Source organism: Pezoporus flaviventris, unplaced genomic scaffold (assembly GCF_033815535.1).
Source record: "Pezoporus flaviventris isolate CSIRO_AGI_PZ_B2104156 unplaced genomic scaffold, CSIRO_AGI_Pfla_v1 ptg000036l, whole genome shotgun sequence".
Taxonomy (NCBI): Eukaryota; Metazoa; Chordata; class Aves; order Psittaciformes; family Psittacidae; genus Pezoporus; species Pezoporus flaviventris.
The window spans coordinates 19,569,722-19,582,821 of record NW_026892584.1 but is presented as its reverse complement, the minus strand read 5'-3'; the positions used below and the strand labels follow the sequence as shown (position 1 = coordinate 19,582,821).

General features: G+C 36.8%; 1 protein-coding gene across 2 annotated transcripts in view; it reads left to right on the top strand.

Annotated features, from left to right (window-relative positions):
• The window catches only part of STXBP6 (syntaxin binding protein 6), a 119,707-nt gene extending 106,856 nt beyond the window's left edge, over positions 1–12,851 (top strand). For both annotated transcript variants that reach the window (XM_061463433.1, XM_061463434.1), the window contains 2 exons: positions 6,087–6,244; positions 9,748–12,851. In XM_061463433.1, coding sequence (XP_061319417.1) covers positions 6,087–6,244; positions 9,748–9,771 — 182 coding nt within the window. In that variant the 3' untranslated portion in view covers positions 9,772–12,851. The remainder of the gene's footprint in view (positions 1–6,086; positions 6,245–9,747) is intronic.
• The last annotated feature ends 249 nt before the right edge of the window (positions 12,852–13,100 follow it).

Below are 13,100 nucleotides of genomic sequence, written 5' to 3'. Positions count from 1 at the left end.
ATTCCTTTTAAGTCAGCACCAAGGGCCATGCTATTTAACAGCCTGGATGACAGGATGAAATGCTAAGAGAGACCTATGAAATGACCAGTAATTTCAGGTCAAATATTTCTGTGATTTTTAAAGGTAATACATCCGTTTCTGAATGAACTTCAGAAGTACAATAAAGTAATTTTTTTTTGTTTTAAATAACCACAGTTATCTTGAGCATTTTTTCTATGCTTAGGTAACTTGCCAGTAAGAAGTTTGAAAGATCAGAATATTAGAAAACTGGTGGCTTTTTCTTTGTAATTTTATAATTCAATCAGTTTTTATATATGTATATGGATGTCCTGGGTTCAGCAGTAGCAGTCATTTTTCTCCTTCTTGGTAGCTGGTGCAGTGCAGTGTTTTGACTTTCGGCCTGGGAACAGAGCTGATAGCGATGTTTTGGTTTGGCCAAGGACTTTGTGAGCCTCATGCTCTGCCAGGGAGGAGGGGAAGCCAGGAGGAAGCAGAGACAGGACACCTGACCCAAACTGACCAAAGAGGTATTCCATACCACAGCACATCATGCCCAGGATGTAACTGGGAGTTAGCCGGAAGGGCTGGGAGACTGCAGGGTTGGAAGAGGTATCAGTCGGAGCTTGGTCGGGCTTGGGGGGCGAGTTATCGGTTGGCTGGTGGTGAGGTGTTGTATTCTCTTCCCTTGTTATTTCCTTTATCGTTGTTATTATTGGTGGTAGCAGTAGTGATTTGTGTTATACCTTAGTTACTAAACTGTTCTTATCTCAACCCGTGGGAGTTGCATTCTTTTCGATTCTCCTCTCCGTCCCTCTGGGAGTAGGGGGAGGGAAAGAAGTGGGGGGGGGGGGGTGAGTGAACGAGTTACCTGACTGGGTTTAAACCACGACAATGGAGTATAATAATAATAATTGGTATGAAGAGTTAGAAAAATACTATCACTAAGGAAAGAATTTAAAGCTGGTCTGTCAAAAGGATCTTCATTAATTTTAGATGAAAATTAAAAAGGTAATTTATTTTCAGAATTCCCTTTTGAAGCTATATTCTGTCTTTGTCACATCCATTTTTGAGGAGTGATAAGAGAAACTAGAAAGTAATCTTAATTCCTAGCTATAATTAGAAATACAGTCTTAAGGTTTCTTTCACTATTCCTTGCGAGGAAGTCCAGAATTTATATTGATCTCTTCCCCTCCTAGTGTGGTGTTGTTTGGGTTTTTTGGGGGGTTTTGGTTGTTTTGTGTTTTTTTTCCTGTATTGGGCTTTTGTCAATTTAAGCTTTTTATTCAGTAAGTTTTTGAAGTAGTCTGGGAGGAAAAATAGTGCTGTACTATATAGCCTCCTCTCCAGACCACATCCCCGCTTACAAAACCATCTCTGTGATGCTTCCCTCTTTCGCAAGGATATCTTCTTTTTAATTGTTCAGCACCTTTCTCTTCTCCCTATATCCCTTTAGTTTTCTGTTGATACTTTAACTTTTCAGTGCTTTTAGTTCTTATGTAAAGAGTGCACAGGCAGTTAACAAAACACAAAATAGTGAAGGAGAAAAATACATTCTTTGTATTTACAGTAAGTGCTTCCAAACTTCTGTTGAACTTTTAGTGGCACCAGTGTATATCTGAATGTGAATAGTATGTGTAGACATTTAGAATAATTACCATGTGATAGAAATGGTCTTGTTAATGAACTGATTGTCATTATGCTGTTAACATTTATTCGGTGACACAGGTCCAGTTTTATGCAGTTCAATGGACACATTTTTGTTTAAAAAAAATCACGATAGATGGAACTTCTTAGTTGTCATAGCTAATTGTGTTTACTTCCTTCTCAGAAGGTAGTTGCTAAATGCTGTATTAATGCATATAGAATTAAAAAGTGAGTGCCTGCATTTACCAATTAGTCAATGTAGACTCATCACTAATGTATAAATAAATCCCTGTGTTTGATATGGCTAATGGAGAATGCGATGAACCTTTAATGAATGTGTGATAAAACAAGTTATGCAAACTAAAACAAGTTATGCAAACTAAGTAGTCTCTAAACACCAGTTAGTTTCATCAACAAACGTACCACTTCCCATGCTGATTGATGATAGTATGTCTGTATCTTTCAGGTGCTGGGTATGTTGGGTAAAGGATGTGCATGATAAAAGGCCTGAAGACATGTCACGTGTTTTCATGGGCTGCAAGACCCTCTGATATAGCTGGTGATTTTAAGAGCCAAAATTGTAAAAATGAGTGTGAGAGGAGCTGTGGTGCTTCCTGCAAAGTGTTACTCTTTCAGGTTTTGTGTCCCTAAGCAAGTAACAGTGCTAGGATCACTGGTCTAAAGCACTCGCCTAAGGGCAGCTGCCCTTCTACTATTTCTTCTTCTTTGGGCCCCAGTAATGTTATATATAATTATACAGGTCACTAATTGATTTTTCTAAGGGGAGAGGGGAGTTTAATTCTAGTGGTATGTATTTCACTACAGCAAATTCAGAGTGTTTAATTTTCTTAGCAAATTGTATTACTATTGCAATACAGTTGTAGCTATTGATTGCTTTGGAAATCTGCGTTGTCTTCTCTGCTGGGTAGACAAATTCAGATAGTAAAAGTATTACAGAAGAAAAAAATATAAAGTGACCTTTTTAAGGCACTCCTTTAAGTAACTGAAAATAAATTAGCAATATATTTCTGTGCTTTTATAGATAGAAAAATTAAACTGAAGAAGGTCACTGTATTAAGCTTGATTAGTTTAGTTTCATACTTCTGAGATCTGTTTTACAGAGCTATAGAAAGGTACATGTGCTCCAAAAATGGATCTCCATATACCTTAGAAAAAGCAGCGACACAGGCATGTGACTCTTTCTGCTCACAGTGAAGACTGTAGCCATGCAAAATTTGAGATCGCAGACTCTTGAACATCTTGGGAACACTGTGAGCTCTTTCCTACTAAAAACGGCTCAGAACATCAGCTGACCCATGCCCATGTTTTGGTGGTGCTTATCTCATCTTGCAAGTGTTATAAAATCTTTTTTCTGAGAAGATCTATGTGTGAAAAGCAGGTGAGTCTTCAATTAAGGAACTTGTATCTCTCACACAGTAGATGAGAAGTCCTGAAATCCCTCAGACTCTTTAGGGGAGGGGCTGAAGAGGAAGTGGAGGTGGTTAAACAGCAGTTGTCACATCTTCGGTAAAAACTAAGCAGAGCTGGGAAACAGTCTTTCCAGACTCTAGGAAGTTTACACCTAAGTGGGTGCAGTTCAGGTGGTTTTATTGTTCACTCACGGAACAAACTTCTCTGGAAATCTTGAATCACAATAGTTACCTCCTAAAGAACAGCTTAAAATTTTACAGGTTGAAGGTGGTTTGTTCGTAGGAATGCTTCTCCAAAACATCCAGTGTAAGTGTTGCTATTCTTGTAGTGATACTAATAGAAGGACAAGGCATAGTCATACCAGCAACCACCTACAGATGCCCTAGAAATATACTGATGAAATACAGTACATGATACATGGGTTTCTGTGTTGCTCACAGATTAGAGTGGAGTTTTTTTTTCTATTGTTTTACTAACATGCCATTGGAAAAGAATATCCAAAAGGTTCTCCAAAGCAGCCTCACAATAGCAGCTTCTGCAAGTCACTACCGTAGACAAATACAGCAGATCTTAACCTGGAGAGAACATAATATTGTATTAGCTAGAGAGAAACAAATTTACTGTTGTTGTGCCAAATTTCCAAGTTCATTCTTCTGTGCTGAAAAGAAAGTGGAAAAATAGATATCAGTCTTTGGCTATAAATCCTGATATTTTCAGGAATACAGAAAATACAGAATATTTTCATTCTGCAGTTTCCTGTTGAAATTTAAAAAGATCAAAAATACGTTAACTTTTACCACCGAGCACATTTGTAAGTCTTCAAACGATGCTTGCTTTTATTGGTCTCTCCATGTGCCCAGCTTCTCTTGAGTTAAGCAGAAGCTCTGTGATCTTGTATACAGCAGTTAATCCATTGTTGAGAGCTTTTAAAATTCTCATACTAGAAAACTAGCAGCATTTTATGCAAGAAGTTAGTCTTTAGATCACATCTCCAAAAAATGGAAACTATTTCCAGTGCAGTGTTGCCCAGTTACATGTGTTGGAAGAGCTACCTGAACAGAAGCCAAAATAATCTCCTAAGAACTTGTCATTAAACAAGCAAATTATGAATAAAATAGCAACTGACTGAAAAATCTTGAAGTAAGAAAGTATACAATATTTAAAGTTGTTTGGTTTCATTATCAGACTCCTCAGTGTCTGAAGAGAGGCCACTTAAAAGATGAAGTTTCATTTCTGTCTCTTAATTACTGATATAAAAAATCTAACAGTATTGGTATACAGGGGGTCAGGGTGCTCTTTGCTTGGTATTTCTAATATTGACTCATCAGATGTGAGTCATTGTGTGTAGGTTCTTGAGTCCTTCCCCCACATCCATATTTTGATACTAGTAGTGGTTTAGTTTAATGAATTTCTAAGGCAGTTTTTCATCTCAAGAGTTCCTGCATGGGCAGCTGATACTGTTGTTCCACAGGCTACTTGAGGCAGCCTTCAGTTTTGCTCTTTGTTGTTTGTTTGCTGTTTCTAAGGAAAGGAGTATTAGCTGTAAAATGAGTCTGAATGGGTCTTTTATTTTTTTCCTCATGAACATAATAACAAAATAACCCTTCAAGTTAATGTTTTGGTTTTATTTTTCTAACTTGGCAATATTTTTGAAGTAGATGCATTTTTCAAGTTAACAATGAAAGCTGTGGGTTTGTGTTCATTTTCTCTAGTCTTCCTTCATCCATAAGAACAGCAAACTTTGTTATAACAGCAGATTTGCTGTAGTGCTTGGGTCAGCTTCATGTGTTGAACTAGTTTTTGTACCTTTAGCAGCATAACTCATTTAAAACCATTACGTATTTGGTTTTCGCACTGTGAAAAAAGGCTCTGTGCAATTATAGTATTTGGGTCAGTTTAGAAAATTGGCAGTAACATCATTGCCTGGTGATTAATACTCTCTGTACTGACTTTCTGGCTCTCACGATGCCTTTGTATATGTTTAGACAACAAATTCCTAGATAACAAATTCCTGTAAGGTAAATTAAGTTCAGAAGCTTCTGGAAGACACCAAGGGGCAACCTCCTGTCTTGCAAAAAGCTGAATTTTTACTAATACTTTTTCTGACAAAGGTTAAAGGCTAGGTCAAAATAATTTTTCATACTGATCAGTTCATACTGGTAGCATGTAACTTTCTCTGGAGGGTTTTCAGGTAGTACTGTGGTTCATATTATAAATATTCAGCAGCAGCTCAGAAAAAGGATAATCCCTTCTGTTGAGAAGCAATATAGAAAGGAGTACTTACAAAGGTGAGCATTTAAAAGGGATAAATGTAAAGTAGAAGTACAGTTCTGTTGAAAACTTGAAGAAACTTCTCCATTGTGTGCCAGAGAAGAAACTCAGAAACTGCTAAGTTGATTTGGGTGGTAAAGCTAATAGAGCTAAAGGTTTAGAAGATACTGAGACTTGGTGGGACTTTAAATACTAAAGTTTAAATAAAGTATGTTGTCATATGAAGCATGGCAGGTGCCCCACACAGAGAAGGGTCAAAGGCAGATAGATCAAAACAGCATAAAATAAGTGTGGTAATAGTTTTTGGAGTACAGTTGTAAATGGTGTTTTCATGAAGATGTGTCCGGTGCTGTCAATCATTTATTCTCTAGGGGAATAGTGGAACTTCCAAAGAAAAGTTAATCTATATTAAAGTGAGAGTCTTGTGAAGGAACCTGTGTGCACTTGTGAATGGTTTAATTGACGTAATAGAATAGCTCCCTGAAATTATGTTTGAGCATAAGGCTTAAAGAATAATACGTAGCTAAGTTATGTCTACTCTCAACTATGATGTTACCATATGGTACTTATTTGTAATTTGCTAATAGTACAGATTGAATGAGAAAACAATAACTTACCCCATTTTCCAAAATGCAGCTGGATGGTAAATTAGCAGGTAACATCAGCTCTGGAACATTGTAAATGATAATAATTGTATTGAATACTAATCATATATCTGATAGCTTCTTTTGATATTGCAGGAAACAGCATACTCCATTCAGCAGCAGACAGTGTGACAAGTGCAGTACAAAAGGCAAGTCAGGCTTTGAATGAGCGTGGTGAAAGGCTAGGTCGAGCAGAAGAAAAGACAGAAGAGCTGAAAAACAGTGCTCAGCAGTTTGCAGAAACTGCACACAAGGTAAGATTTGGGTGGGATACGGCTCTGAATAGCTTAAAGTCGAGCTCCTTTATTTCAAGAGGAGGAAGCTCTGGAAAGAATTGCAGTCCATTACTGTTTACAATCAGCTTATTGTTTTCCTTGATAAATTTCCTCACTTGGCAGATTTCTGGTTTATAACTTCTGTGTGCAGATCTGAGGCTTGCTGCACTTCTGCTTGAATTGAAACTACCTGTCTTCAGTTTCCTGAAGCCTATTTCAGATCCATCTTCCCACTACTGTTTGGCACAATTACTCATACTTTATGCAGCAGTAGAGTAAAATTGTTGTTAATTCCCTTTGATAAGCAGTGATTATCTGTCTGTTTCTGAAGATGTATCTTTTTATGTCTGGAAATGTGATTTAGGAGGATTTTGAGGAATCATTCTGTCTCAGGAATGTATGGACGTTTTCTGTGCTTGCTGGAAGGTATTACAGTACTATGCCTGATGCATCTGCATATGGATAATTGTGCTGAACTTCCATCTCTGACGGAAATTCGACATCCAAAGCATTTGATTTGATGGCTGTGTAACACATCCACAGCAGATAAAATGTTGTGTTGTTTTTTTTTTAAAGATAAAAGTTTTCTGAATGTGCTTAACTATTTTAGCATGCAAGTTCAATAGTTTTGCTGCTTAACACACATGCGTTAGGTTTTATCATGCTTGCATCAAAAAAATGCTGGGCTACTGCATTAACAGTAGGAAATCCTGCATTGGTATCTTGCAGTTCTATACAAACGTCTGTTTTATGTTGTCTTTAACATGTCACAAAACAAATTAATATTTACTGGGATAATCCTATACTTCATGGTCCAGTTAGATCAGCATGGTTCAACTTAGTGGTCTGAGTATGGCACGAGCCTGCTCCTGGACTCTTCCATCCAACACTAACACCTTCTCCCACACACTGTGATGATAACTATGCCAACTTAGTAAGCCAGCCTTAAGCAGCAGCTGCCACTGCTTCTAGGATAGGGGGCAAAAAGTTTGCTGCTGTAGCATAAAGCATAGATTGCTGCTTGGTAAGGAGTTTGAAAGTGAAACATGCCTCTTGATATATGAGCCAGTATGAATCTTGAACAAGATTTGAATAGTGTGTGTTGCTCTTTCATCTTCACATGTGCAGAACAGCAGTTCTACAGATGAAGATGTGCTGTGAGCCAAAACCAAAGCTGTTTATCAGGTTATCTTAGGAGAATCATACTTTGAAAATCCTACTTTAAAAATCTTAGGATTACTGTATACAGTCTTACAATAAAAATATGATCTTTGATAGCCTGTGCTGTACCATATTTAGAAACAAAAGCTTAAAAAAGTCCTGAGTTAATAATTCAAAACAAAAGTTGAAGGAAAATGTAGCAGAAATGATGGAGAAACTAAAATCATCCACAATACAAGGGTTTTGTTGTTTTGTTGGGGTTTTATAATCAAATAAAAACTTCTCAATCTGGATTTTGTTCATAGTCATTTGAGTTTACATGTCTCTATGGCAGTAAGTGAGAATATTTTATGCAGGAAATGTCTAAGCGATGCAGAGCAGGAAGGGGTCATCTCTGTTTGGACTGTCCTGGGCTGATTTTTATGAAACCTATCTGCCAGTCCTGTTATAGAGGTTACTACTGTTCTCCAGATGAATGTGAAATCATGTCCTGATGAAGTTATCCCAATTACCAGCTGCCTGAAACAGGAGTGTGACAGTCTTTGAGTGGATTGTAATTAAGGATCCGTAATAAGTGCTTGGGTTTTGACTTTTTAAGAGGAAAATAACATCTTTATGTTTCAGGGGAACAAATACTTGTCATTTAACAATCATAAGGATAATGTGGTAAAATGGGGTTTACGGCTTTTTTTTTTTTTTTTCAGTGTTTTCTGTATTGGTGCCCCAAGTCTTGAATTGTGTCTTAGAAGTGCAGTAGTCCTGCAATTCCTTTTCTGTTACCTCACAAAAATGTATGGTGCAGCCACACAGGAATGTATTAGGTTAGAGAAGACTGTTGGTTTATGGTGATGTGCTTTGGTTTGCAACAGGGTTGTTTGGTTTTTAGTGGAGCATTTAGGAATAAGTACAGTATTGTTTATTGTTAATGTTCTTCTGGTTAAGTCTTTGAGGGGCAGCTATTACTGAGACCGTAGGTGTTGTTTGTACAGAAGGGAAAGCTTATTCACTTCAGTGAAACCAGGAAAGTGAGATCCAGCTGAGTGTTGCATAAATGGCAAAATTAGAACTTTCTGACAAAATAGTGACAGTGAGAAGAGCACCAATTTTAACTTGATAGTATTTGTGTGAGCACTTCGTTCAGCAGAGTTCTGATTTTGGTTGCTTTATCCCTGCCTTCAATAAACAGTAAATGTACTTTCAGATGTCAATCTGTAATTATTTTCACCCCTACAGTATCATGAATGGATACAGATTTTGCTCACAAGTTAATTTCTATATCTGAACATTACTCAGGCAACAAACAGGAAGAGTTAGAAGCCATTCCACAGCTGGAAAACTATGATGCAGTTGTAATCACAGAAGCATGGTGGGATGACTTGCACAGCTGTGCAATGTCAAAGTGTTGCAATGTATGGCTATAAGCTCTTCAGTAGGGATAGGCAAGGAAGGAGAGGCAGTGGGGTAGTCCTGTATGTTAGTGTGGTTTGACTGCACCTTAATGATGGTGACAGTAAGATTGGAAGTTGATGGATAAGGATAGGGGGAAGGCCAAATGAGGCAGAAACCATGGTGAGTGTGTTATAGAACTCCTTCAGCATCAAAAGCTTATGCAAATTGAATTTGAGTCATTTGTTGGTCAAATTTTCACTGGTAGTAAATGAGGAAGTTTTAACTGTTCTTAGTTCTTGCTAGTTCTGGTTTCTAGGTGAGTTTCTCATCTCAGCTTTGTTATCATGCTGTTATCTGCAGATAATATACAGGTCCTAGAACTTCAGTTATTTGCTTGGTTTGCAGTTTATCTACACTTTTTATACAGGATTTAAATCACTTTCGCTCTTTCCCCTCCCTCTCATTCACAGTTTTGAATTATTTGAAATAGAAATAATGAGTAATTACAGAGGTAGAAAGGCAATCAGTCCTTAATTTTTCATCATTATGTAATGGCATTGCTGCTGAACAAGTCTAGAATTTCTGATTGTATTTCACAATCCAAATCATGAAGTCGAAATGACTGTTCCTTTAGGCACATCTTTGTTTCTAGCCTCTTGCTGTAGCTCTCCTCACAGATAGCAAAATAATGCAACATTGGGAAATATGGCTATGAAAGCAAATAAATCCTGCTCCCTCAGTGTGGCAAAGAGAGACTCTGCCCGTCTATCACAGTAAAGGGAATGATTGCATATCTGTGTGCAAAGGAGTTACACATTTCAGGCATCTTTTGGAGAACTTGGTTTACGAACTCTTCTGATACTAACTAGCTACATTAGCTTGATATAGCTATTGTTACGTGAGCTCCCTTTAATTAATTTTTTCTTTTTCAGCTTGCCATGAAGCACAAATGCTGAGAATACTGCCCAAACTTGAAATCTTCCCAAGAGAAACTGAAAAGGCTACATCCAGCATCTTTTACAGGAGATCCAGACTTCTGTGTGCTTTTTTTCTTCCAGTTCAGTGGAGATGCATTCTTTCAGTTTCTGTGCAGGAAACAGTGTTGCATTTCTACCTTTTTGACTTTTGTTTCTCTTTGTAATATTGCTACACAGTCCTGCAGTATTTTCTACCTGTATTTCCTTTGTTACAGGAGTGAAAGCAAACAGGGGAACTGGACCAAATGACAAGCTGATCAGGATTAAAATAGTAATATTCTTCCCCAGTTGTACGGAAAATTATTTAACTTGTTGTGGACATATGTGTGGAAATAAAATCCAAAGAAGTGGTATGCTTTTCATTTTATGTAGCATCAGCAGAATGAGAATGTTGGAATTATACACCTGGGGTTGTAACCAGTGGAGAATAGACTGCATTGTCCTGAGAAACGGAAAAGCTTGTTTCTTCTACCCGATGTAGGAAGTTTTGCATGTGCCAACACCAGCATTCACAAGTGCATATCTGAATTTCATAGCTGCATTATGCATATTCCTGTTTTCACCTCTGGATTGATTATTTGAATAGTATAATGAAACCTACAGAATGTATGCTTGAGGTTTCAAAATTGAGGAGAAAAGTAAGATTTACATCAATGTGACCATAGCTGTGCCTCAGACACAATGTAGAATTCCGCAATCTGATAATAACATTTCATCATCTTTTTACCTGTGATTCTGTGAGTAAAGGCCTATGTAAATGAGAATGCAAAGGCGTGGGAAAATGAGAATGCACTATTCTCCAACACTTCAGAAACTCGTCTGATTCGAATGACTTTTGTGTTAGCTAGTGATCTGATTTCTAATATAGAGGCTTTCAAAAAGCATGTCTTGGTACATTAGTATCATAACTTCTGGTATGTGTCTCAGTTTTCAGTATATATACAATATATATATCGTCACTGGAAGGGTGACTCCATTCTGTATTCACTATATGCAATATATGCACCGTATTCTCTTAAAAAAAAAAAAAAAGTTTACTCTTTTCCTTCACCACTGTTTTCTTAACATTTTTTAAGATCATCTAAGACACCTTTGGAGTGAAAAGGGGGAGGATGCTGCACCTTTTTGTTTCTTTGGCTTTGTTTTTTTTTTTTAAACCAGTAAGCTGGAAACAGACATCCTAGCAGAGGTTTCAGCCTTCATCTTCTAAAGATGCCTGCTCTCCATTTTTTGTCCTCATCTTACTAGATTGCTGGCATTATATGAATGTACTGTAGTTTTCATTTTTAATGTAGAATAATATTTTTGCATTATAAATGACACTCGGAAAAGTCTAAAGTCCTCAGAGCAGTGCTTCTAAGGGAGATAAAAACTTCTGTTAGTAATTGAGAGTATTTTAGTTACTGCAAGCTGAAGTAACTGAATCTCTTGGAAATACCCATTTTGTGAAAAGATGCTTGGCTTTACAAAAACATTCTCATTTGAATTAAAGACACTATCTAGTTAACTGATTGCATTCAGACTTTACATCTGGTTTGTTTGGGTTTTTTTCCTGTAATTTGAACTGTTTTGTATGAAGCTTTGTATTGAATTTCACACTGGGAATTTGAGAGAAGGGGTAAATTTGTCATCTCTGTAGCACCATAGGATCATTTGGATATGTTTAGCATCATCTGTAATGGTTACTACACCCAGCACTGTCAACTGAAAAAGAATTTGGCCACATCTGTTATAAATCAGAACAGGTTCATTAGCAACATGAGTTCTGAATACTCCATTGAGCTACATACAATTAATGTATGCCCTGGAAAAGTCAGTGGCTTTCTGAGCACTTTTCTAATAACTATGGGTATTTCTGCAAATTCGCCAGAAAACCAGCCCCTCATTAAGTATTAAACTTCTCCTAGAGACAAAATATTAGGCTGTTTTTTAAAAATAGCTGCATTAGAAATGAATCCGGGAGTCCTTCTTGACCACATAGCTATCTTCTGTCATCATCCTTTCCACTCTTTTCATAACTACATTCTGCTGCTAACCTCACACATCTTTCTCTTGAGAGAAGGAAGGAATAGGTTTTGAACTGCTGCCATCTAGCTGGTCTTCTAAGCTTGTCAGTAATTTAGAAGAAATGTCTAAAATCCAGATAAACCTGAAAAGAATGAGTTGTCTAAATTCAGGTAAAAAAGCATAGGTTTTCAGGTGTTTACATGAATATCAGCTGGACAGGCCAAGGTCACAGTTGCGCTGTAAAGTTCCAGACCTTTTGTGAGTTGAACTATTCTAAAACATTGCTTTAGTCTCGCTGACAGTTTTTCAACTTTTTTTTTTGCTGTTCTCCACTTACGTGTGTTGTGTTATGTATCATAACTCAGGACTTAAATACAACCATCAAAAGCCATTTTCTATGGGAATTTTGAGTAACCTAGTGTTATTAAATGAAGGAAAAGTGATTTGTCTGTGTGTTTACTTTGTTCTTGCTGTTCATTAAATGACAAAATATGGTAGTTTATAGAAAAAAAATTTGAGGCGTATAAATGTCTATCCAAAATCTTACAACATTGCAGTTTCCTTCTGGAACTGAGCTTGTAGTGTATACAACCTAGTATTATTAGATAGTCATGTATATACCATATACTATAATTCAGGTTAATGTTTCATATGAAAGAATGTATTTGTAAATTGTAACGACATCAATAGTTTTTAAAGTTCTGCAAAGAATAAAAATATTGTTAGGTTTCACTACTGTACTGCAAACACTGTCTTAAAAGGCTACTTTTGTGTCTAGCAAAAGTTGTGTATTATGTGAAATATTAACAAAAACGTGCTCTCTAAAAAGTGATCTTAATGGTAGGTAGGTTTTGCTATAATATACCAGAATCGTAATACTGGTAATTGTAATACTTGCTGGTATCTGTTGTAACCAGTTCCTTGAAAGTTCTAAGATGTAGAAATTATTTTGTACTGTTCTGGGGAAAGAAAAAAGCGGGACCGGCTCTCTTGAGTCATTTCTGGAAACCCTGATTTTGTCATTAAATACTTTAACTGCGATGAAAAAAAAACTGTCCTTGGATTATTTGAGTTGTCTGTGAAAGATATAAATTATTTGTAAATGACACTTATATTTCAGTCCAGCAGAATTATATCTCACTCTAGCAAAACTGAATAAAAATTAGTTTCCACTTTCATGATGAACTCTTTCTATAGAAAGAATACTGTAATTAAAAAAGAAATAATGGGAACTAGTTTGAAGGATTTTGTGTCCAAGGAGATTCTAAACAACAGTTAGCTCAGGTTTAAGTTAGCATCCT